The following is a 25,432-nucleotide window of genomic DNA, read 5'->3' as shown; positions in this document are numbered from 1 at the left end:
CCGAGGGAGCTGTGGAGCAACTACCGCAAAGGAACTGAAGTCTGACCCTCCCTGAGGGCTTTTCACTGCAGGCTGCCAACAGCCTCCGTGTCACATGCGGGCTCCAGAGCAAGCAGGCTCCCCCTGTCTCGTCCTGCTCGCCCAGCCCGAGGGAGCCCCCAGGTTTGATCCCCCGGGCAGCGAAGCGTGGGACACTGAGCCGGGGTCCCGTTCACAGCAGGAACTTTGCGGGAAGCATCAGGAGCCAAGAGGTGCCAGGAGCGCCGTACCAGCGACAGGCTGTGCCAGTGACCCTTAGCTGTGATTTCCAGTTGTTGCCCAAGCTGGTCCCTCCCTGCCTTAACCCTGGATACTGTTTCCCACATTAAGGCAAGGAAGCTTTAGCTTTAGCCAGCTTTCACCCTGGAAATGCTGTGGTCCGTGCTCCCGCGATGCCCTGGACCCTGCCAGGCACCTCCTGCTGGGGGAGCACCTTCGGGCGGAGCGGCTTTTCGCTTTCCCTCCCACCCGAGGGTTGCTATTTGAAACAAAACAAGACGGAGGCGCGCCGGACCCGCCCTCTGCCGCCGGCCTTCGGGGGCCCGTGGCTACCAGCCCTGGCCGCTCCTCGCCACCAGCCCTGGCTGCTCTGCCTGCCTGGCTGTGGGACCCGCGAGGGCTCCCAGGGCTGCGGTGCCGCCCCAGCAGGGAAGGGGCGCATGGGAGGAGGAAGGAAAGGTGTGGGGAAGGAAAGACAGCCCGGGACATGCAAGGAGGCAGGGAAGGAGGAATTTGTGCAAATTAACAAAGGGGGTGAAGGAGCGCAAACCCAACTGGAGACGCAGCGGGACCAGCGCTGGATGGGTGGTGGCACAGTAATCCCCTGCCTACAGCACTCACGGCGGGGTTCTCCGGGCAGAGGGGGTTACCCTGCGAGCCAGGGTGGGGAAAGGGGTGTAGCAAGGCCGGGGGTGGGGTGGGAGGTGGGAGGAAGGGGGAATCCCAGCCCCTCAACGTGACAGTGCCAGGAGGGCTGTGCCCGGCTGACACCCTCCTCACCCCCCCCCTCCCTTTCCTCCCCCTTTCCCCTCCCATCTTTGACGTGGAGCTGAGGCAGATTCCCGGCACCGAACTGTTGCTTTTTGAAAGTTTGACCCTAGATTGTTGCCGGGGCTCCTTCTCTCCCCCGCTACCGTGCACTGGCAGCCGGGGCTGAGCGGCTGCCAGAGGGTTAATCATTGACGGAGAGGGCGCACACGCGTGTGTCGTGTGTGTGCTGTGCGTGTTTGTTGCTCCGTTGCTGTGTGAGTCATCCTCAGCCTGCCTGGGTTTCTGCTGCGCTGCCTGAGAAGCGAATTGAGCTTGGATTGCAGCACGGACAGGAGGAGCCGGGCGGCCGTGGCTCGGGAGGCCGCTCCGGTTGGCTGTGCCCTTGACCGTGGATCCCCCTGTTCGCAGGGAATGGTTGGGGTTGTGCTTTAGGGTGCTCCGGCTCTCGCCAGGGTCCCCAGCTGCGAGGTGCAGCTGCCTTCCAGCTTTCCTTGCCGCAGAGCCCAACTTTCCAAGCAGGCGCTCACAAGGAGGAAGCAGGACGCCCGCCCACCCCTCATTTCCAGGGTGTAAAAGTGTTGCTTTTCCATTCCCATTGTCATTTTATTCCCATTTCTCACACACGGGAGGGTTGGCTCCACAGCACAGGGAGGGGATGAAGTCCAAGGAGGGCACACCCTCTCTGTGGCAGCGCTGGGAGTGTCTGGAAGCCTTTGGCAGATCTGGAAATCACGGGCTGCCCGAGTGTCCGCAGCGCTTCGAGGGAGGAAGACCACCGTGCTCCCTCCGGGAGAACTGGGAATCAGCGCTGCTGGAAAGGTGCTTGAGTGGGACTGCAGAGGGTTGGAAGTGGGGGGCAAGAGAACAGGAAACAGTGCAGGGAATTGGGATGGGGGTTCAGCTGGTGCTCAGAAACTGGGGAGTTACAAACTGGTGCAGCTGGCACCGAGGAGAGCTGGGAAATGGGGACAACCAGTGCAGAGAGAACTGGGCAAAACCAGTGCAGGGAAGTTGAGTGGGTGGGGGCATTTTTTTGTGCTCCTGAGCTCTTTGTGTGGGATACCTCAGGATTCAGGGGAACCCAGACGAGGGTGTTTTGGGTGAGCTGGGACTGTACTTGGGTCTCTGGACCCCACAGTTTCAGGTACCGCAGGGTCCCGTGCAGCCTGTGTCTCCTGCACTCAGGGTGTGCCAGGACCCCCCACACCCTGGGGCCGGCTGCCTGCCCTGTCCTGTGGGACAGCAGTGTCCTGGAGGGGCTCAGCCCAAGGCTGCTAGGGGTGCCTGGCTGCACCCCCTCACTGCAGCCCCTCTCAGGGTGCCCTTTTCCCTGGCCGAGTCCCTGCAGTCTGCAGTCCAGCCTCTGTAGGGGGAAGAGCCCTAGAAAAGGGTGTGGAAGAGGGTTACCCCGGACTGTGTCTCCAGAGACCCCCCTCCCAAGGCCCCTTTACCCAGAGATATTTTCCCAGCCTTTCCTAAGGAAGGGCTGGCACTGATGCGAGTTGTCTCCACCCAGGTTTTGGATAACTCCACCCGCCGCCGCCTCGCAGCTCCTCCTCTCAGTGAACAGCCCAGCTGGGATATAAGCAAGTCACTCAGAGCCCGGGAGCTGCTGCGACAGCTGGGCGGGTGGCGTGGGACTGTCGCGTTGTGACCTGAGCCGTGCCCTTCGCCTCGACGCCGGACCCCATGGCGACGCCTTCGCAGAAAAGGAGCACCCGCAGCGGGGCTTCGGGGACCCCCTTGTCCCCCACACGCATCACCCGCCTGCAGGAGAAGGAGGACCTGCAGGAGCTCAATGACCGCTTGGCCGTCTACATCGACAAGGTGCGCTCACTGGAGCTGGAGAACGCCGGCCTGCGGCTCCGCATCACCGAGTCCGAGGAGGTGGTGAGCCGCGAGGTCTCGGGCATCAAGGCTGCCTACGAGTCGGAGCTGGCGGATGCCCGCAAGACCTTGGATTCGGTGGCCAAGGAGAGAGCTCGGCTGCAGCTGGAGCTCAGTAAAGTCCGGGAGGAGCACAAGGAGCTGAAGGCCCGGTGAGTGCCCTGGGGATGGGGGGGACTGCAGCGGGACGGGTGCTGGCGTCATGCTTGGCAGGGAGCCGGGAGAGAGGAAGGAGGGACCTGGAGGAGGGAGGGAGAGAGGAAAAATCCGTGGCCTGGCCGGGGCTGGAGTGCCTGTGGTAGGGACCGAAAGAAGAGAGAAGCTCTCTCGTCATTCCTGCTCTCCTTCCAAGCGCCATCTTTGGCCGGGATGCCCTTGGAGCGAGGATTTGGGAGCAGAGCTGGGGACGCTTGGGGCTGGGGCTGAGCAGACGTGCCCTGGGCCCCCGGCAGGGTCCGTGCTATGCGGGCCGCAAGCGCCGGGCTGGCGGCCCCTCTGCCTTCGTCATGCTGGAGCTATTCCTAAACACGCTCCGGCACAGCCCGGGAAGCCGTGCCAGCCAGCTGGCTCTGTCCTGCCTACGGATTTCGCCTGCTCGTCCTATTTTCCTTTGCTGTCTTTGGCACCGGTTAAAGAACCTGCTCCAGGTTTTGTTTGCTTTAACCCTCCCTGTGCCAAGCTGCCCCCACGCTGTGGGGTCCCTCGAATGTCCCAGCTGTCACTGGGTGATGTGCTCCCAGTCCGCGCTGAGCCGCTTCCCATCGGGTTCGTTTATTTTCCTCGCTGCCGTCAGAAATGCCCCCCCCTCGTGGACCCCTCCCTGCTGCCCCTGGGTACCTCTGCCCTCCTCAGGGCTGTCACCGGTTACCGGCACAGGTCCCCTGAGGACACGGGGCTCCTTGGCCAATGTCACTGCTGGCCAAGCAGGGGCTGGCACTGGGCTTTCCCCGGGCTCTGCCAGCCCGTGCGGTGTCGGGACGTGTCCCTGTAGCGCCCAGTTCCCCGAATCCTCCTCCAGGGAAGGAGCGAGCGGATCCCTTTCCGTCATCAGCTTTGGCTCACAGCCGGATCCGGGCTGGGCAGTGGCGGGACAGCCCCCTCTTACTCCATTTGATCTTTTGCCTCTTATTCTGGACACCTCGTTTTGAGCCTGTACCAAATGAGGCTAAAATTAACTGCCTTAGTAGATGCCATAAATATTCCACCTGGGAGGGAGGGACTGTGCTGCCTGTTACTGCCGTCTCTGAGAGCCATGCCGAGTTATATTTAGCTTTCTATTTCCCGTGCGCTGCTGCAGCTTCGTCCTCGGATAAGGTGGTTTGCTGCTCGCCAGATCCCTGCTCCCGGATCCCAGGGATCCGGGTGCTGGTGAGAGGAGGAGCTGAGCTGTTTAAAGCCTTTTTCTGCCTTATGCAAACCCAGAACTATCTTGGCCACGATCTTTCGAGGGCTGGAAAAAATGCCCGGCCCGCAGCCGTGGCTGGAGGGGAGCTGGGCGCTGGCTGCGCTGTGGAGCCGGCCGTGTGGAAAACGGATGTGGAATTTTTTCCTGCAACGGGCTTCGCTCCGGGAGATTCTGTGCTTATTCCCGAGCGCTGCCAAATCCCCTGAGAAAGTGCTGTGGCTCGCGGGGGTTCCCATAGAGCTGCTTGTGCTTGAGAGATGGGTTTCGGTGGGTTTTGGAGAGCAGTTGGTGCGCGGGGCTCTGGGGGATAGGGGTGTTTTCCGTGTTGAGTCATCTCTGAGTCACCGTCGGTGAGATGGAAGAGCGGAGATGCGGGGGAAGCCGATGCTGTTCATTCCTGCCTCTGGTTTGTCCCCTCTTCCTAGGGCGCGGCATGAGAGCTGCTCTCCAACTCCCAAAACCCTCGCAAGGAGGCTGCAGCTTATCTTGTGTCCCTGGGGACCTGCTCGATGTGGCGAGGTTGCTCAGAGAGCAGCACAATCGTCTGCCGAGTTGCGATGCTGCTCCTTGGGCTCAGCTTGACTGGGGTGTCCAGAATCTTTGGGGCATGAGGGATTGGGACAGCCACGAGCCCAGCCCTGCGGAGGGGTCACAGCTGTGGGGGGGATCGGGAGGGCTCTGTTCAGATGTTGTTCTGCTCCCCGCCATCCATTTGGGCAGGGATGTGCCTGCTCTGCCCTCTGTCCCTGCCCACCCTAAGCCCTTGGGTCAGCACCTGGTCTGGGGCCACTTCACTGTCCTTGGCACAATGAGACTTTGGCTAATGAGTAACTGGCAGCCCTCTGCCCCCCTCGCTCTCCCCGTCAGCCCTGGGGAAGCGCCGGGTATCTCCTGCAGGGCAGGCGCCCGGGCCCGCCTTATCAGCACCCACAGCATCACCGCTGCCCGAGGCAGGGGTTGTCTCCCCAGCACAGAGGGAGGGTGGGGGGCCGGGATGCCAGGGCATGACGTGTCTGGATGTAACACGGTCCCGGCTGCTCTGTCTGGGTGGGGAGAGAGGTGCTGACTGGAGGGGGAGAAGGTGTGCAAACAGGAGACCAGTCTAACCAGTACCAGTGCATGAGTGCAAGAGCTGCATGGGTAGAGGAGGGTCTGAGAAGAGCTGGGCTGCCTGCCCTCTGCCTCCTGGCACCCCTCTTTTCCTGGCCAACCGCTCTTCTCTTGGGGAAGTTCCCAGTGGGATCTTCCCCCTGCCTGTTCGGCTGCTCCCAGTGGTGATTCAGGAGGGGTTTCCCAAAGTGCCCACCTGGCTCTTTGCACAGGGACCCTCAGCCCTGTGCAGCCTGATACTGGTTGTGCCCTAGGATAAGGGACCCCTCTGGGCAATCCTGCCTGTCCTGGTGCCACATGTGTCCCCAGCTCTGGATGGCCTCTGCCTATGCTGTGGCCACACTTCAGGCAAAGCAGAGGGTGCAATGAGGGTGGCTGGTTACTGAGGGGTGTTGGCAGCAGCAGCATCATCCCTTCCCAGGCCATGGGTAGAGATAGGACTAGTCTGAAATGCCCCTGTCCCTGGTGTCCTCAAGCTGGTGTCCCCCTCCTTGGAGGACACCTGGATTCCAGCATGGCACCAGAGGATGGAGAGATGCTCTGTGCTTGCTCCTGCCCACTGCCTCCTCTCCTTAAGACAGTTTCTGACTCTCAGGGTGAACAGAGCCATGGCCCTTGCCTTGCTCCATCAGAGTTCATCCCATCCCACAAGTGGGGGATGTTTGTCAGTGCAAGCAGGGGACGCAGGGGTGTAGAATATGTATAATGTAGGAGAGGCCCCCTGAGGAATTCACTCCATGGGCAAGGAATGGCCATGTGGTGGCCACACAGTGACCAACTCCCTTCTCCAAGGCAGGAACCAGCCCTTGTTAGTGCTGTGGCTGATGAGCAATGCCTTCCTGAATTGCAGTCCCTAACCTGATTAGGCCAGTGCCCTGGCAGCACCTCTTCCTCCCAGGGCCCAGATCTCATCCCTGGTCCTAATGAGGACAAATCTGTTCCCCAAACATTGTTGTGGAGGAAGGAAGCTCATCCAAGGGCAGAGCAAGGGAGGCAGCAGTGGGGTGCCAGGAGGTGAACTTCACAGCCCTTCCCCAGCCCAAGGGGGTTTTGTCCCATGCTTTGTTCAGCAAGGACCCTCTGGGCAGGAACAGGTAAACAAAACCTGTTTAGTTGAAAAAAAGGGAGGAAAAAGAATTAAGGCTCAGTGCTGCCGGGGGGGGACCACGTGCTTCCTTCAGCAGCGATGAGCTTGTGCTGGAACATTTTGCGTGGGGTGAAACCTCAGGCTCCTGGGTTTCTCCCCCATCTGCCTCACGGAATCCCTGCTAGGGAGGGAATGCTTTGGCTGGGAGGAGGCTTTGCCCTTTCGGAGCAAACAAAGAACAACTTGTGCAGCTGGGGATATTCTGGGGGAGTTGTCAATGCAGAGCTGGGCTGATCCAGACCTCCGTGGCTCTCTGGGACCCTCTTAAACATGCCACTCTGGATCTCCAGCCCTGTGGACACATTGGTTGTCCCTTGACATCTGCAGCCAGCAGCTCAGGACGGCAGGGCATGCCGGCCCTCCTGCTACACTGCAGGGCTGGAGGGCTCTGTGGCAAAACGTTTCTTCAAGGAGAAGGTTTTCATTAGCTGTTCCCAGTGGAGAGGAATTCTCACCTCTGCAAACATCCAGCCCCTCTTTTTCCAATAAAAATTGTGGCAGAAAAACATGCTCCAGCACTTTTGGTTTGTGACCTCACTTCCTTGCTGTGTGTTTGCTAGTGTCTTCCAGCCATGGCTCATCTTCTCACTTTTCTGAGGGATGAAGGGAGTGAGTGGAAATCCTGTTGCCTTACATATATTTAGGATTATAGGATCCACTCTGGCAAATGAAGGACTTTATCCTTGGAGCTGGGGATTAAAGAGAAGCAATTGCAAAAAGAATCAGGGCTGCATTTGCTGTAGGGAGGGATCCATCCCTGACAGCCCATCCCAGCCTGCCCTGGTCCTACATGCTGCCACAAGTGTTTTTCAGCCTTGCATGTGTCACTTCACTTGTCTGAATTCCATCAACACTCAAACTCTGGAGCCCAGAGGACAGGGAGTTGTTCCCAGTGTGATGCTCAAGGATGCAGAGAGGGTGGCCCAGCCAGGGTGGGACATGTGGGACAGCTGCCAGCTCCATATTCTACTGAATCTGTGCCCTTTGCGAGGTGTAGTTTCCTTTTGTACTGCTGGCAACCAGGAAAGGAGGAAGTCACCAGAGTTCTCCCTCTGGTCCTGGCCAAAATTAGGGCTTTTATGGAGGATTCCCCAGGAAGAGGGGAAGTCAGCCCAGTGGGTTCAGGATGAGCTGGGAATCACCTTCCACTGTCCCACCACTGGCTGCATTACCTGTTCTGCCATCCTGCTCTTTGTGAGGTTGTTTGCTGAGCCTGTTCCTTTGTGACCAGCTCAGCATGTTCCCAAACAGCTGAGGCCAGTGCCATGTAAAACCTGCCTCTGTGGACAGCTGCCATCAGACAGCATGGTGTCAGGGCTGGGTGCCCACCTGCCTCTGCTCCCTTCCCCTCCCTGCCAAGGGTTGAATATTCCCAGTGTGAAGCTGAACAGCTGTGGGGGCTGGCATAGTCCCCCAGCCCCACCTGGTGCAGTGGCAGCTGCAGCCCTGACTGCAGAGACATCTGGGTGACAGCCAGGCTCTTGGCCACCCAGGAGAAGCCCTCTCCTTCCAGGGATGGGGCAGCCACAGCTTCTCTAAGCAAGTGATGCCAGGGCCTCACCATCCTCGCAGGGAAGTGTTTCTTCCTAATACCTTGTCTAAATCTGCCCTTTCACTTTTAAAGCCATTCTGCTTTTCCCAGTCACTCCACGTCCTTGGTAAGAGTATAATTAAATAAAGACATTTTTCCTTGTTCCTGTGTATGAGGGGTGGCGCAGCATGTCCATAAACCATGGTGTGATCCAGGGCTGTGGGTGTTGGTTAATGAAGTGCATTGAACTCAGCCCACAGAGATACCACAAAACCCAGCTGGGGCTGGGACACCTCTGTTCTTGGTGAGGCTGAGTCAACATTTCACGTTCTCTGCCATAAACCAATTACCTTTTCCCAATGAAGGTGAAGGTGCCTTTGGCTTGGGGTTTCCCCCAAGCTACAGCCAATGCTCTATTTCTGCTTTCCATGGTTAGTAGAGCTAGGAATTGCAACAGCAGCAGGGACAAAGTTCCCCAGCACACAGGGTGCAAGGTGGGTGCTGCCCTGCCCTGCCTGTGCTGTACTTTCCTTAATTATGGGGTTGCACATTGCAGGCGTTGGCGCCGTGTCTCTGTGGAGAGGCAGCGGAGCCGGGGTAGAAACAAATGTGGGCTCTCCTGAAGCTATTGAATTTTTGTGTCGGGGCTGTGAGTGGCTCAGAAGCACCTCTGTAGGAGCAAGGTTCTGATAGCAGAGGTCTCTCCTCCCTCTTGCACAAAAGCCAGCTCCAGCCACTTGCTCTGGCTGCTGCTTTCCACGCACACGTCCTTCTGCCATCCACTGCAGTGCCACCATCCTGGCCGGGCAGAGCCTGGTGTCTCTATGCTGCAGTGCTCAACTGGAGCCAAGAACTTTGCTGGGGTTTTTATTTATTAACAGCTTAAGGACAGACACAGCTTCTCCCTAAAACCCCATCTGAGTCACGTGAGCCCGAACATCCAAGCTCTTGGTGTGGATGTGTAATGCAGGCTTCAGAAGGGGTGGGAGCCCAAAGGAAACTCGGCCCCATGGACACTGAGTGGGCCAGCTGCCCCACTGCAGCTCCCAGTCCCCAGTGGAAGGAGCCGCGTGCCCCCCTCTCTGTGCAGTGCAGTGGGTGTGCCATGGCTGTGGAAGGGCTCTGGATCAGCCCTGGCAGAGCAGGGAGATGAGTCACGCTCAGCCATGTGTCTCTGGGCTGCAGCAGGGTGCGGCACCGTGGGGCTGTGCTTTGGGGGGCCCCCGCCAGCCCGGCAGTCACGCTCTGTCCCTTCCTTCCTGGCCCGATGGCAGCCCAGCAGCAGCTGTGGGGTGCAGGGATGCTCCCCCGTGGGCCATGGGGCTGCACTGGGAGAAACCGGGGAAGTTTTCCAAGTTGAGCCTCCATGCTGCAGGCTTTAGCGGGGAAGGGGAGCACTGAGAGCAGCCTCACCCCTGGGCATCGCGCTTTGCTGCTTGAGTGGCTGCCAGGCCCCCTTTGAGGGCAGAGATGCTGCTTTGTGCAACCCAGCCTCAGCTCTGCAGCTGCACAAAGCCAGCAGACTGGGGTTTGCTGGTGGTGAGTGTGTTGTGGGCATGTGAGGCTGAGCAGGAGGGAGGTGGTGGGGAGGCTGGAGCGTCTCATGGTGGCCCTGTTCACAGGCAGTTCTGTGCAAGCAGCAATTGGGGCTAAATTGTGCTTTCTAGGGATGCCACATCTGCAGTCCTCGCTCTGGGGAAGTGCTTATTTCCTGCCCACGTGCCAGGCAGGTCTGGGCTCCAACCCGGCACAGCGCAGACTGGCAGGGAAAGTGGGCAGAGTTGTGTGTGCTGGCAGCTCTGCACATAGCACAGCAAAACACAGGCATTCACCTTGGTGGCTGCTCATCCCTGTGCTGAGCTGCACTTTCCCCATGGCATCCTATCCATCCCCATCCCCACAGCCACCCCAACAGCAGCTGGAACTCCTGATGCCGGCAGTGACTCAACATCGGCAGCCCCAGCACTGCCACCGCCACACACAAACAGACCTTGCGGCAATGTAAACACCTTGTCCGCCTTTATCTGCGCTGCTGGAGCTGGGACAGCAAACCCTTTTGTTCCCAGGAATATATGTGCCTTCTGAATCCAACAAACCCCTGCTTTGTTTCTTAAGCAAATGTTGCTGGCCGGAAGCTTTGCGTACCCAATTTATGAAAAACAGGGTGAGCTACTGCTGCCTCTGAAGACAAGAAGGAGGTGTTGAACTCGTCCCCTCTTTTGCCTCTCTTGGCTCTTTTCTGCCTTGTCCTGCCTTGCACAGGGACCTGGTTTCCATTGTGGATCAGGATGCAGCAGGTACAGAGTGACCTCCTCATCCCTTCCCATCACCCCTGTAGGCTCAGGAACTGCATGAGTGAGCAGAGGAAAGGGGAGTTACAGCCACATCTGCCCAGTGGCAGCAGTTTCCTTGCTCCTGGGGCTGGCACTGCATTCCTGCTCCACATCCTGGCTGTGTCGCCAGCTCCCAGCAAAACACAACCTTATGGCCATTGTCCCACAGCACTCTTGGTCCTGAAGAGATGACTAACAGAAGTGACTCAACTCCCTGTTTTTATCTCCCTTTGTAAGGCTCCTGCCATGCCCAATCTCTCAGGGAAACACCAGGAATCTCTGCTTTGTCTTCATCCTTTGGGATAGTGGTTTATGGGCCTAGCGTTTCTCACTCATCCGGAGAAGGATGTATTGAAGTGGAATGGAGTTTCCATGGAGGGACAACACTCAGAGCTGTTCTGTGCAGAAAAAAAACCAAAACCCACAACTTTCCCATTAAGTTTTAGCCCAATTATTCAAAAACTGGCTTTGGCTGTGTTGGAGCAAGATAAAATAGTCAAGTCTGGGTGAAAATCCTTACATTTCATCCAAACCAAAGTTTAGTTGTTACTTTGTCATTACTTAACATATAATTTAACTATATTAATGACACAAAACTGACTTGTTAAAACGTTGAGCGTTCAGAGTGGTGCCATGAAGACTTGGAATTTCCTTCTTCCCTCTTCCCAAAGGCTTTGGCTTCAGTCAGCAGTAGACAATGCAAACTGTTAGCAAATTCTGGATTGGGAAAACAAGCTGACAATGCCCTTAAGCACATGGTGGGATTTTTGGGGCTGTCATGTGCAGGAGTTGAAATCGATGATCCTTGTGGGTCCCTTCCAACTCAGGATATTCCATGATCTCAAAGCTTTTCTCTCATGTCTTTTCTACTGAAATCTTGCTCTCAGAAGATGGAAATGAGCAATGTGGGAGGTGCTCTATTTACATATTTGAGTTGTGTCTAAAAAATTATTTCCAGCTCAATTCCAAGCATTTTTTAGCAAGCTTCTTTTTCTTGATAAAGGGTATTATTGCTTTAATCTATATTTAGGATGGTTCAATTCCAGGCCATCAAGTGTCTTCTAGATAACCCAATTCAAGATTTCATGGGAAGCTAGGAAAAGGCAGGCTGGTGTGTTTGAGATCGATGGGTTTGGGTTGTGTCCAGCCTGGGCTGTGAGTGGGGTTGACCAGTGTTTGATTATGGTGTTCTGAGCAGTTGAGATGTTCAGGTTTATAAAGAGATAGAATCACGTAATAGTTTAGGTTGGAAAAACCCTCCAAGACCATCAAGTTCCCCCAGCCCTGCCAAGGCCATCACTAAACTGTGTCCCCAAATGCCACATCTACATATCTGTTAAATCTCTCCAGAAAGGGGGCAACTCCACCACTGCCTTGGGCAGCCTGTTCAAGTGTTTGGTGACTTTTTTCAGTGGAAAATGCAGTTTTTTCAAGCAAGGAACTGGCCTCCCTCTGGAAACCCTGGTCTCAGTCCATCCCCTCAGAATCTGCACAGACACTGGCAAGGTTTTCCCAGTGCCATGCAGATTCCCAAGCTCTTCAGGACCAGCTCTGGTAACAGACCTGGGACTGGGCTGGGTTTGCAAAATCAAGTTTCAGCTGGTAGCCCTTTGCATGTCACCCCAGCCTGAAGGCTTGTTCCAGGTAAGCCAGGGTTTGGTGGTAGACATTCCCCAGAGGGAATTCCTGCCCTGATTTTGCTGGGCTCTGTGTGCTCCCAGCACTGGGGACTCCAGTGGCTAATCCTCCTTGCACTGTGCATCATCTTTGCTTCTGTCTCCTGGGGCTTGCTGCACCCCAGCAGAGCTTTTCCAGGCAGCTGGGAAAAGGAGTTCCATGGGTAGCAGGGGTTCCTACAGGCAGCAGATGGAGTCCCACAGGTGGCAGGAGGTCTCCCAGGCACTGGCAGACCTGCTGGGGTGTTGTGATGTGTACTCCAGACCTGTCCATGCAGGGCAAGCCCTGCCCTTTGTCTGTGCAGGCACACAGATTTATGCCCGATACAAACCTCCCCCAAAAACACAACATGGGCTGTGGAAAACCAAGTCCTTCCCATCCCCCTGATGACTCCCACATGGCAAAAGGGCGAAACCCCCTTTTCCAGCTCTGAAACCCCTCTGGTAATGCCATCCACCCTCCAAAACCACCGACTGTCCTGTTACTATGGGGGACTCAGCCCAAACAGCAGTTAGTGACTCGGGATTTCCATTCCGAGCTGCTGGTGGAGGCTGGGGTGAGTCACCAGCTGGCGTGACAGCCTGGACAGGGAGTGAGCAACACTGGGGCTCCCCAGCCTGCACTGAGCTGCAACATTGTTCATTCTAGAAAATTAATACACTATCTATTCTCAGAAATGTGCTTTTTTAAATGAGCTCTTCGCAGCTCGTGGCTGTTGGTTGTGATGCTGCTGAAGCTGAAGTGCAAGAGGGGAGGCTGAGTGGTGGCAGGTCTTTGCTCTGGTGCAGCCAGGAGGAGAAGAGCTTCTTCAGACCTTCAGAGGGGATGTGTGTGGCTGGTTCCTAGCAGTATCAGTACGGTCAGGTTCCATCACACTCGAGTTTGTGTGCACCCACAGCTCCCAGCAATGTTCCTGGTGATGGGAGCTGTGGAGGGACAGGAACATCTTGGATTTGGGCAATCCTAGACAGGGCAGTGCATTTGCCTCCCCACCATGAAAGGCTTTTTCCTGGTTCCCAGCGAACCAGCAGTTTTGGTTCATTTTAAGAGTGCAAGGAAAGGCCAGATCCCAATTCCAGGAGGGGAAGCCCAGCTCTTGGGAGATGCCAGTGAGCTGTTGTTGCTCCACTGGGGCCAGGTGGAGGGGCTGGACACGTGAGGGGCTGGACAAGCCCCTCAGCCCCATGGATGGGCATGTGGCCATGAGTGTATCTGGGACTGATATCAGGCACTGACCCTGGCATCATGAAGGGTCTTTGGCACTACTGATGCTAGAGGTGGAAGCTGTTTCCATGCAGCTGTGAACAGCTGGCATCCCCAGCTGCCTCTGGCAGGGCTCTGGTGCCCAACAGGATGCCGGCTCCATGCAGACGTTGTCACTATACATCAGGCTGGCTATTTCCAGCTCCCCTGCTAGGAGACAGGCCTGTGTTTATCCTGGTGATTTGGCACAGGCACTGCGGCACAGATGAGTCAGAAGCTGGGAGAAGCTGCTTTGCCACATTCCCATTGCCCCACTGCAGAGATTTTCCAGGTCCGCCTTTCCTCCTGCTGTCCCTGCCGCTTGTCCTGTGGGGCCCTGGTCCCAGGGATGGGGGAACAATCCTTGATGGAGAAACAATCCTTGGGGCTGGGGAACAATCCCTGCAATGGGGTGATGATCCCTGGATGGGGGAGCGATCCCGGGGGTACGTGTGGTGATCCTGGGACGGATCCCTGGCACTGGAGGCAGCGCCATGGAGAGCAGCCTGCCCAAGGTGGGGCAAAATGGGTTCCCTGAGTCCTCCCAGCAATCAGAGACTTCCATGGGCACACACTGCCACTCCTGCCTCAGGTTCCAAGCTGTAAGCGTGGGAGCCTTTTCTGGGATAGTGTTCTCAGCCTGCATAGCCAGGAGCAGGCAGCTGTGGCCCCTGGCAGCCAGGTGGGACCTGCAGTCCTGGGGAATTTGCAGATGTCCTAAAGATTTATGGATGGGGCAGGAGCCAGCTAGTTCCCTGAGCTGGCACCTTTTCCAGGGCGGGGCAGCTGCAATTTGGAGGCAGGGAAGGAGGGAAACGCCTGTGCCTCTATGAGCTCCATCCCACTCATTGGTCCTCTTCCAGTGTATGAAGCCCAGGGTTGCCCAGGCTTCAGGAACACTTGTGGGGATTAATAGTGGAGAGGGAAACCAGAGTGTTTCATAAAAATGCATTGGGTGGGCTCTGGCACCTCTGAGAGTGTTGGCATCTTTCCAGCAGCCTGGTGGGCTCATGCCTGGAGCTGTTCCAACAAGCTCTGGTGACTCTGGCTAGGATTTTGGGGCAGAGTGGAGGGGGAGCAGTAGCAGATGCTGCTCTGTGGGGCTCTCCCTGAGCCCTCTCTGCATCCATTGCATTGACTTCGCAGCCTCGTGCCTGTCTGTGCTGAGCACAGCCAGAGCAGATCCAACTTTCCATTAACATTTGGATTTTCTGGCAGCTCAGCTGCAATTTTCAATCTTTTTTTTTTCCTTCTTCTTCCTGCTTTTAAAAGCTAAAAATAAAATGTCTTGAGGCCCCCTTTCCCTCCATCTTTTCTCTTGAGACGTTTGTTTCTTGAGTATTTGATGCCTCTGTTGTTTTTTCTCCTCTTGGATTGTTTTTACCCTTGGCTCTCACAGCACAGGGAATCAAATCCTGTGGGATTTGGAGGCACCCAGACCTCCAGAATGAGTCTCTGCTTCCCTTTTCATTAGGGAATTTGTGATCTTGTCTGATGTAGCAGGAAGAATGGAGAGGCCAGTGAAACCCTCTGGGGAGGAGGAGGAAGGTCTGTCTTCATCCTCCTCTCCAGGGAAGTGGGAGTGACACAGCTGCCATGGAAGTTTTTATTTTTAGCCCGGTGCCAGCTGGAGCCTGTGAGGCTTCCCAGGAATAAAAGCAGGACCTGAGGGCAGGAGAAGGGAGAACTCAAACCTTAGCTGGGCTGGAGCAGGATCAACAGTGCTGGCAGGGAGGGCTGACAGGGCTGGGGCTCCCCAGGGCCAGAGAGGACTCACCTGTGTGCTGATCCCTTATCCAGAGGCTGCTGCCATGTTCAGGGTCAGGGTGTGTTTGGAAGGAAAATGGGGGGAGATGCTCAAGTCCCAGAGAGCCGAATTCTGCCAACTACTGGACCCCCAGAGCAAGGGGACAGGAGAGGATTTGTCTCACCCCTCTCCCTCTGGCAGAACTACTCCCAGTTCAGCCCCATGGCTGGTGAGCTCCAGGCTTCTGGCTCTGCTCCTCACAGTGGAATCCAGAGCTGAGCACAGAAGGCTTCTAAGGAAAAGGGATTTGTCCTTGAGTCATCTGGGATTTACTATGGGGTTTTCCAGGCACTGATGCCCAGAACCCTGGATACTTCTGGTCCCTGGAGAGGGCGAATCTGCTGCAGACACAAGTGTAACCATCAGCACTTTCCCCTCCGTTTGTCACTTATCAATGGCACTGCTGTCCCTTGTAAGAGTCGTATCCCGAAGAGCTGGTGTCTTCCAGCTGTACCCAAACCTCCACAGCCAGCACAGCAAGCAATGAGCAGCAGCAGAACACCAGGGATGAGCTCTTCCTGAAGTCACATGGCAGCTCACTCCACCAGGAATGACAGGACTGGACCCTGCTGGCTGCAGGGATGAGGCAGGGCCAGATGGGAAAACTCGGCCTCAAACGCTGGCTGCAGTGAGCCTTGGAGCCTCAGATCTGCTCCCAGTTGGCATTCTTGTCCTGTGAGTCACTGGCACAAAAGGAGTGGGTTGAACAGGAAGGACCCAGCACAGAGCTCCAGCAGCAGCTCCAGCAAGCGAGACTGTGGTTGCCTGGAAGAGGAGGACCAGCAGAACTTCTTAGTCAGTTATTCCACTGTGGGCTAAATTCCAAATTCTCTAGGCTGCTTAAATGCTATCTAGACATAAAAGAAGCTGTTTTATGGAATTTATGGACTATGAAATCATAACTCTTTGCATATCGTTGAGACCCTCTTACCTGAGAGCCCCAAACATTAAAATGTGAAAATCCAACCACAGAAATATTCTAGAATTCTTTACAGATCCAAGATGTCATACCGAGCCCTTTACACCAAAATAAAGTGTTCTGGGCTAGGAAAGGAGCTTTCAGTAATTGAAAGAAAGGCGGAAGATAGATCTTCACTCACTTCCAAGAAAAAGTCTGCAAGCTGCTCCTGGATTCCCAGCGGCTCTTGGCCTCTGCTTTTCCTGACAGCAGCACTTGAAGTGATTCTGAATTTTGTTACTGTACTTGTAGGAATTGTTAGTTTTTTAAACTGTCCTTAAGTGGAATTCCTGCTCTTTTACATGGAATATCCTGGGATTTGAAGTGAGGGTTGAGCCTGGGATTTTGAAACCTTTGCTTTAGTCTGCAGAATAAACAGAATAACTTCTTCATGCTGGCTCGGGTCAGGAAACATAAAGAAATGCAGGAAAATCTGCTGCTGGCCAGTCCATGAGCTTCTGACATCCCGCATCTTTGAGTCTGGGAGCACCATCCTGCTGGTCCTGGGTCCCATTCCCGGTTGTCTGGATCTTGCCCTGGCATGGGCCGAGTGCCGGCGGTGCCGCTGCCAGGTGTTGGTGACCCCTTGGCTCAGGAACGCACCACACTGCCGGCGTGCGGCCGCTGCTCGCCACGGCCAAGGGGCTCCCCCCGTTCCTCGGGCACATTCCACCCCTGCCAGTCCCACACTTCATTATGAGGGAGGTGGGGTGACAATCCCACCCTGGGCTTAGTGGCTGCTGGGGGCCCGTTGGGTCTTTTCTTTTTATAGGACCTACCAAAATAGCTCCAGTCCGTGTTTTGGTGGCGCAGCCAGATCAGATTCCCTGGTCACACGGAGGGTCTGTAAGGAATGGCTTTGACCTGCTGTCAGAGGGCTGGAAAAGAAAGGGGGAAGTGGGGGCCAGGATGGTGCAGGGGTGTGTGGATGGTGATGCCAGAAGTCAGACTGGGGGGCTGAGGCACCACAGCTCTGCATCCGCTGGGCAGCAGCTGAGCTCATGACGAGGCACAGCCTTGGCTGTGCAGCCCCCGCTCGTCGCCTGGTGCTCCCTGTCCATTCCAGGAGAGGCATCAAACCCTTGGTGCTGGCAGGGTGCCACAGATTCCTCTGCCTGGCCACCTCAGGTGGGCAGCACTGGCTGTGGGGCAGTTTCAGCTCCTCCACCATCCAGCCCCATGTCACACGATGCCACACCACGCTACAGCACATCTGACTGTATCATGCCGTGGTGGGCTCTGCCACGCCTCACAGTGCATCCATGCCATGCTGCACTACTTTGTGCCACAGCACAACGCACTGCAGTGTCCCACTGTGCTGTCCTGTGTCCCACCGTGCCTCAGCCCCATCAGCACTGGTCTGTTGTGATGCAGCCGTGCCATGGGTGTGCATATTGCACATGGATGAGACTCTTCCTGCTCTGCCAGTCATTCCCAGCTCTTCCTGCTTTCCAGTATCCAAACTAGGGCTGGGTGTTGGGTGGCTGGGACATGCTGGTCCCCTTGGTGGGTGGTGGTTAGGGACAGTGGTGCAGCCTTTTTGGGAGTGATCAGAGGGGGGCAGGTGTGACACTGTGCTTGGGGCACAGTGCACAGGCTTTTCTGAGAACAGCCCTGTGGAGAAGAACCTGGACATTTAGGTGGATGAAAAGCTGGACAAGACCTTAAAGTCCCTTCCAGTACTTAGAGGGATGCCAAAATTTTGAGAGGGACTTCTTACAAGGATCTGGAGTGACAGGACAAAGGGTAATATCTTCCCCCTGCCAGAGGGCAGGGTTAGATTGGATATTGGGAAGAAATTCTCCCTTGTGAGGGTGATGAGGCTCTGGCACAGGGTGCCCAGAGAAGCTGTGGCTGCCCCTGGATCCCTGGAAGTGTCCAAGGCCAGTTTGGACGGGGCTTGGAGCAACCTGGGATAGTGGAAGATGTCTCTGCCCATTGCAGGGGGTGGAACTAGATGTGCTTTAAGGGCCCTTTGAACCAAAACAATTCCATCATTTCCTAATGACTGTAATTATTATTACTGTGCCACTCACCTGTGCCACCCTTTGCCCTGTAGGAATGCCAAGAAGGAAGGGGACCTGCTGACTGCCCAGGCACGCCTTAAGGATGTGGAGGCTTTGCTTAATTCCAAGGAAGCTGCGCTCTCCACTGCCCTGGGTGAGAAGAGGAATCTGGAAACTGAAGTGCGGGACCTGAGGGGACAGGTGGCCAAGGTGAGCAGTGGCAGCTCTGTCTCCAGCTGACCCAGGGATCCCTTTTTACCCCCCTGCCTGGGGGCTGCCAGGTCCCTGCTATGCCAGGGGCTGTGGGGCAGATGCAGTTGGTGGTGAGTCCCCAGCCATGGCAGGTGCAGCGCCCAGAGCCCGCTGTGATGGTGTTTCTCAATTCCCTGCCAGCTGGAAAGTGCCTTGAACGAAGCCAAGAAGCAGCTGCAGGATGAGATGCTGCGCCGTGTGGATGCTGAGAACCGTCTGCAGACCCTGAAGGAAGAGCTGGAATTCCAGAAGAACATTTACAGCGAGGTGAGCTGTGATGTGCTGCGATGGGGCTGGGATCACTTGCTGTAACCCCCACTGTTCTGTCCCCTCCCTGAGGTGACACAGTGTTCCCTGACCTGTCCTCAGGAGCTGCGGGAGACCAAGCGGCGCCACGAAACCCGGCTGGTGGAGATCGACAATGGGCGGCAGCGGGAGTTCGAGAGCAAGCTCTCTGAGGCCCTGCAGGAGCTGCGGAGCCAGCATGAAGCCCAGATCAGGCTCTACAAGGAGGAACTGGAGAAAACCTACGGGGCAAAGGTGAGCAGCCTCCTCATGCCACTCTCCTTTCCCTCCAGCCCCACAGAGCACGGGTGGGCTGTGGGTGCTGAGCTGCTGATCCCCCTGTCCTGTCCCCCAGCTGGAGAATGCCAAGCAGTCGGCTGAAAGGAACAGCAACATGGTGGGTGCTGCCCATGAGGAGCTGCAGCAGACCCGGATCCGCATTGACAACCTCTCCTCAGAAGTCAGCCAACTGCAGAAGCAAGTGAGTTGAGACCAGAGGGTTCCTTGGGATGTCTGCCCTGGGGATGGATGATCCCCTTCTGGACATGGTCCCGGGTGGAGTGGCCCACCCTCACCTTCCCTCCCCACAGCTGGCTGCCAAGGAAGCGAAGCTGCACGATCTGGAGGATATTCTGGCCAGGGAACGCGAGACCAACCGGCGCCTGCTTTCTGACAAGGAGCGGGAGATGGCTGAGATGCGGGCACGCATGCAGCAGCAGCTGGATGAGTACCAGGAGCTGCTGGACATCAAGCTGGCTCTGGATATGGAGATCAATGCCTACCGCAAGCTGCTGGAGGGCGAGGAGGAGCGGTGAGTGCGGGGTGCTGTGCCCAGCTTTGGGCTACGTGGGTCCCAGCCCTTGTGTCCTCACTGGCTTCATCTCCTCTTCTCCCCCTGCCAGGCTGAGACTGTCCCCCAGCCCTTCATCCCACAAAGGTGCATCCCGAAGCCACCTGTCCACCCCGGGCTCCTCCAAGAAGCGGAAGCTGGAGGACAGTGAGAGCCGGACCAGCTTCTCTCACCATGCCCGGACCAGTGGCCGGGTTGGCGTGGAGGAGGTGGACTTGGAGGGCAAGTTCGTCCGTCTCAGGAACAAGTCCAATGAGGTTAGACATCTTTTGGGGAGATCTGTAGAGTCCCTGGGGTGAGGTTCAGCCCTGCTTCACCCTATGGACAGGATGTGAATGGGACAAGTTGGAGAGGAACCAGGGTTCTGAGGATCACTGCTCTTTCTCACAGGACCAGGCGATGGGGAACTGGCAGATCAAGCGGCAAAATGGGGACGATCCCCCCATTACCTACCGCTTCCCCCCGAAGTTCACCCTGAAGGCTGGCCAGGTGGTCACGGTGAGTCGCTGCCTGCTGGAGGATCAAGGCAAGATCCCAAACCTTGCCAGGCCTCTGGTTACATGGAGTGGTTGGTGTGTGGTGGCTTTTTGTGGTGATAGACCCCTGTCCCCAGGCTGTGGAGTCTGCAGACCTGAGAAGTCATGTTTCTCCTGCTTTTCTCCCTAGATCTGGGCCTCAGGAGCTGGAGCAACCCACAGCCCCCCCAGTAATGTGGTGTGGAAAGCCCAGAGCAGCTGGGGCTCCGGGGACAGCCTGCGCACTGCCCTCATCAACTCCAACGGGGAGGTGAGAGCCGATGGCAGCTCTGGCACGGGGAGTGGCAGCTCTGGCATGGGGAGTGGCAGGCACTGAACCTCCCAACTCACCTCCTGTCCCCTGCAGGAGGTGGCCATGCGGAAACTGGTCCGCACTGTGATCATCAATGACGATGAGGATGAGGACGAAGATGAAATGAGCATCCACCACCGCCATCACCATGTGAGCAGGGTGCTGGGGATTCTGCTGGTTCCAAGGGGGTGCAGTTTCAGTCAGGGTGGGAGGGAGCTCAGCATCACACAGGGTCAGGCATACAGGAGAAGGCAGTGGGGAGGCTACTGTGGAAACAACTGCATGAGAGAAGCCAACAGACCTCTGTCATCTGGAGGAGATTGCTGCTCACTAAACAAAAGCTTTGAAGACTTTGCTGGAAGTTGTCTCCAACACTAAGGAGCACTGACATGCCATGAAAAGGGCCAGAAGGGTCAGAGGGAGGCTGAGCTGGTACCCTCCATTGCTTGGAGGATAAGATGGTGGGAAGTTGATGGACAACTCTTCTTGTCAGCAGCTGCTCTGTCCTCTGTGCTTCATGAGGGTGCAGGAACAAATCCAGAGGTGGCTTTGTCCTTCCTCTCAGCCCATCTTTCCCCATACAGAGCTGAAATATGCACCAGAGCAGGCAGTGGGCAGAGAGCAGGCAGTGGGCAGAGGGCAGGCAGTGGGCAGAGAGCAGGCAGTGGGCAGAGAGCAGGCAGCCTGCCAGGACCAGAGCTGCAGCCACTTCACCCAAAGAAACATTGCTGGCTGCAGCCCAGCATCCTCCACCAGCCCATCCTGCAGGGTGTGTGTGTCCTGCACACAAGATACCCACAGGAATCACGTGCAGAGAGGTGCCATCATGGCCAAGCTGTGCCTTAACGTTGGTGAAAGATCTTCTGGATGCCGCTTCCAGAGCTCTGCAGGAGTAGAATGTGGCATCCATCACCCACTTCCCTTTGAGTTCTCTGGATCTGAAGAGCTGTGCCAAGACTGATACCAGCATGTTGAGCTAGTGGATTGTCTCTACTCTGCCCTTGTGAGACCCATCTGAAGTGCAGGGTCCAGTTCTTGGGCCCCAAGAACAAGAAGGACACAGAATTGCTGGAGCAAGTCCAGAAATAGCCATGAGGATGCTCTGAGGGCTGGAGTCTCTGCTCTGGAGACAGGCTGCATGAGTTGGGGGCAGTCTGGAGAAGACTTCAGAGAGACCTTAGAATTCTTTTCAGGGTCTAAAGGGGCTCCAAGACAGCTGGAGAGGGACTTTGGACAAGGGTCTGGAGTGACAGGACAAGGGAGAATGGCTTCCCACTGACAGTTAGAGGGCAGAGTTAGATGGGATATTGGGAAGGAAATTGTTCCCTATGAGGGAGGTGAGCCACTGGCACAGGTTAGCCAGCAAAGCTGTGGCTGCCCCATCCCTGGAAGTGTTCAAGGCCAGATTGGACAGGGCTTAGAGCAACCTTGTTTAGCAGATGTCCTACCCATGGTAGGAAGCTGGAATGAGATGAGCTTTCAAGTCCATTCCAACCCAAACCATTCCATGATTCTGTGATTCATTTTTATATTGACAGAGGAGCCAAGCTCCTGCAGCCAGTGCTGCCCATTCATCTGGAGGCCGAATCCTTTCCAAGAGCAAATTTCCCGTCGGAAAGCTGCCAGAGGATGTTTTCAGGAGTTCAGGTGTCTCCCATGTGCTGAGAGCTCAGGGTGCAAAGTCAGGGCAGCAGGGCAGGTCACCCACTGGCAGTGTGCTGGCCCCGGTCACTTGGGATTAGAAACACAATAATAAGGATTCTATTTTATTATTTTTAAACCACGTGATGGAGAGGAGAGGTGAGTCAGCCTCTCTTCAAGGTCTAATGTGAAGAGCTCTCCAGGATCACACCGGTGCTGCCACCATCCTCAGGGCAAGGGCTCGGGGCAGAGGAGGCTCTGGCAGGAGCTTGAGGTCATTTTGTCTGTCCCTCTCGATGTCTAGGGCTGCAGTGGCTCTGGGGACCCTGGTGAATACAACCTGCGCTCCCGCACGGTCGTCTGCGGCACGTGTGGTCAGCCGGCCGACAAGTCTGGCACCCAGAACGCTGGCATCAACACCATGTCCTCGGGCTCATCCACCTCCAGTGTGACCGTCACCCGCAGCTACCGCAGCATGGGCGACTCTGGCATTGGCCTCGGGGACAGCCTGGTGTCCAGGAACTACCTCCTGGGGAGCTCCAGCCCCCGCAGGCAGGTCAGTTCCCAAACCCTGGCTCCAGTCCCTGTCGCTGGAGCACCGGCTGTCCCGGTGCTGCTGGGGCTCCACCCGGTCCTGGCATCGTCCTTCCCAACAGGACAATGCTGCGGGGGTTCTGTCCCCTCCCACCTCTCCTTCCACCTGCTCTTCCTCTTCCTTTTTGGACTCTCACAAGCCTCTTCATAAGGCATGGGAGATTCTGAGATGGATTGGAAAGGGATGTGGCCAGTGCAGCTTCCCACGCTATTCCATCTTGCACTTGGCCCCCAGAGCATTCCGCACGCTCCACATCACTCATTCCAAGTGTTTGTGCTGGTAACGTGAATATTTCAGCACTTTAATATATACTGTATGTGTATATATATATGTATATATATTAGATTATAACATATCCTGTATTGATATTCTTAGTCAATATTATAATCTTCATATATCACCTGCCACTAATCTCAAATTTTGGATCTATGAACATCCCAGCTTGGGAGGATTTATTTATCACACCCCAAGGGGCAGGATGGATGAGAGTGTGGGGGCACTGTGGGCATCCAAAGGATCCCAGTGGACACTTTGCAGTCAGAGCAGATGGATGGTGACACTGGGGTCTTCTTAACTCTCTTCTTTTTCTTTCTCCCTCTCAGGCTCAGGCTGTGCAGAACTGCAGCATCATGTAATTCCATGGCGCATTCCTGTGGCTCCTGCCCGTCTCCAGCTAGGTTTTGTTTTTTTTCCCAAAGTAACAAATTTTTTCCCTCAAAAAAACAAGATATCAAAAACCAAGGTTGTTTTTTTTTTTTGTTTGTTTTCTATGGCAGGAATTTTATATATATATATATATATTAAAAGTGCTAAAAGATGCTTTGAATTTTTTTTGTAAAGAAAAGATCTATTTCTATATAAAAAAAACCAAACCAAAAAATAGCTTTTCAGCTTCAGATATTTTTTAGAACTTCAGCCAAAGACCGCAGAGAACTGTGTTTACAGAGCAGCCATGCAGGAGAAGTTCATTGTTGAAATGCTCCTTAGATTGTACCTTTTTTGCCAAAGCTTTTTATATAAGACAGGGAGAAGCGCAGCCATACCCACTGGAGCTGTGTGCCACAGGGGCTGCTGTCCTGTCTCAAGCGGAACACAGTGCCTTTACAACCCTTTTTCTTGGGATCCGAAGCCAAAATTCCCTTTTTTTTCTCTTTTTTTGAATTGCGATTCCTGGCTGTGCTGGCGTGGGGGCTCCTGGCAGCTCACGGGTGATGCCCAAGTCTCTCTGTGGCCATTGCCCCCTCCCCAGCCCCCTGCCCGCCTGCACTCCTGGCACTCTGTGTACTGTATTCCCCATATTCCCCATCCCAGGCACCTCTTGCCTTTTGGGTTCCCTTTTTCTTAATCAGCCGAGTTGTGCCTTAGCTGAGGTGGGGACCGGGTTGGGAACCCCACTGGATCCCGCCTGGCATCGAGTGGAGATGGAGTAGGGGAAGTGAAAACACACAGAGCTGCGTTCTGGGACCAGATGGATTTGACAGCTGGGGTGATGGACCTTGGTCCCACAAGCTCAGCCCCAGTGGGGCCCCCCCGGCCCTTTTTTCTGGAGCCACTGCATCCAGCAGGGTTCACCCCAGCTTTTCTCGGCTGTGGTTATTCAGGCTTGTCTCTGGTGGCTGGAGCTCAGGAGCTGTTTCAGAGATTAAGTGAAAGATGTTCGGTCCAGGCCAGAGCTCGTTTGCCAGGAAAGCACCTAGGAAGGCTTTTTGTTCGAGTGAGACAGATTTTGGGATCTGGTAGGTGCAGCTTCCCCCTTGGCAAGAACCACTGACAGATATCTTGGCTTTTGCCTTTATTGAGAAACACCCGCAGCCCCCCCGCCGACCTCAAGTGCAGTGGGGTAGGGCTGGAGAAGGTGCCAGGACAAGCCCCCCACTCCAGTGGGTTTTGGGAGGTCGTGTATGTATCCACGCTTGCAAAGCTTCTGTATTACTGCCTCTATTTTCTTCCAGAGTCAAAATACAGCTGAACCCTTCCCATGCTGTGTGCTGTCGTCATTGCTGTTCAGGGGGATTTGGGGGTGCTGTGCTGCACCCCAGCAGCAAAGGGACCCTCCCAGGGATCTCTTTCCACCCCACAGCCGGGGCTGGGGCTCAGCACCCACCATGGATGGGGGTAAGTGGGGTGGCACCTCACACCCTGGCTCACCCGAGGGTGGGTTGCTAAGAACGGGGCCAGCTGGGCAAGGAGCCCCCCATCGAGGGGCTGGACAGGGAATGGAATTTGAGGTAAGGACTCAGAGATTCGTTTTGGGGACCAGATGTTCCCCAGGATGGGATGGATTGGGGGGGTGCAGAACCTGAGTGAACCCCTGAGTGAAGGGTTGCTCCTACCACAGGGATGACACCCAGATTCTGCCAAGGGGACCCCCTGTGCCCCCAGGCCGTGCCAGGCACCGGAGTGAGGCAGGAGGGGACGCTGGGGAGAAGGAGAGCCGTAAAGCCGATGCATAATCGGCTTTACCAGGCACAGCGCTGCGGAGCCGCGATGTGAGGGGACGCAGGCGGGCGCCCGGGGTGGAGGCACAGCCAGGTAGGTTCCCAGGATGCCTGGTCTGGGGGTTCCCCCTGCCCCAGTGCTTGGATGCCTGGGTTCCCCCATGCTGTGTGGGGCCACATCGCCCCGGGTTTGGGTGCAGCAGGGCTGAGGCTCAGCAGGGCGGGGGGTGCTAGGGGGTCGAGGGCATCACTGCCACCTCCCAGCTCCATGAGAGCCTGTGGATACCCAGCAAGGTGCCATCTTCCCTCCTAGGGGAAGGGTGCAGGGAGGTGTCAGGCAGGTGCTCACAGCATGAGAGGGGACACACTGGCCCCCTCGCTGTCCCCTGTTTGCCTCCCATTTCTGCCAGC

The 25,432-nt window shown here is 56.1% G+C and overlaps 1 protein-coding gene across 1 annotated transcript; it reads left to right on the top strand.

Moving 5' to 3' along the window:
• The first annotated feature begins 585 nt into the window (after positions 1-585).
• Positions 586-24,562, top strand: LMNA (lamin A/C). Its single transcript, XM_023941671.2, has 13 exons — positions 586-1,848; positions 2,546-3,068; positions 18,186-18,342; positions 18,526-18,651; positions 18,754-18,924; positions 19,025-19,150; positions 19,260-19,480; positions 19,572-19,776; positions 19,910-20,017; positions 20,186-20,305; positions 20,402-20,497; positions 22,293-22,544; positions 23,186-24,562. The coding sequence occupies exons 2-13, from the start codon at positions 2,719-2,721 to the stop codon at positions 23,216-23,218; spliced, it is 1,965 nt and encodes a 654-aa protein (XP_023797439.1). The 5' UTR covers positions 586-1,848; positions 2,546-2,718; the 3' UTR covers positions 23,219-24,562.
• The last annotated feature ends 870 nt before the right edge of the window (positions 24,563-25,432 follow it).

The sequence above is a fragment of the Cyanistes caeruleus genome, chromosome 30, assembly GCF_971803275.1.
Source record: "Cyanistes caeruleus chromosome 30, bCyaCae1.hap1.1, whole genome shotgun sequence".
Classification (NCBI taxonomy): domain Eukaryota; kingdom Metazoa; phylum Chordata; class Aves; order Passeriformes; family Paridae; genus Cyanistes; species Cyanistes caeruleus.
This window is presented reverse-complemented; position numbering and strand designations above follow the sequence as displayed.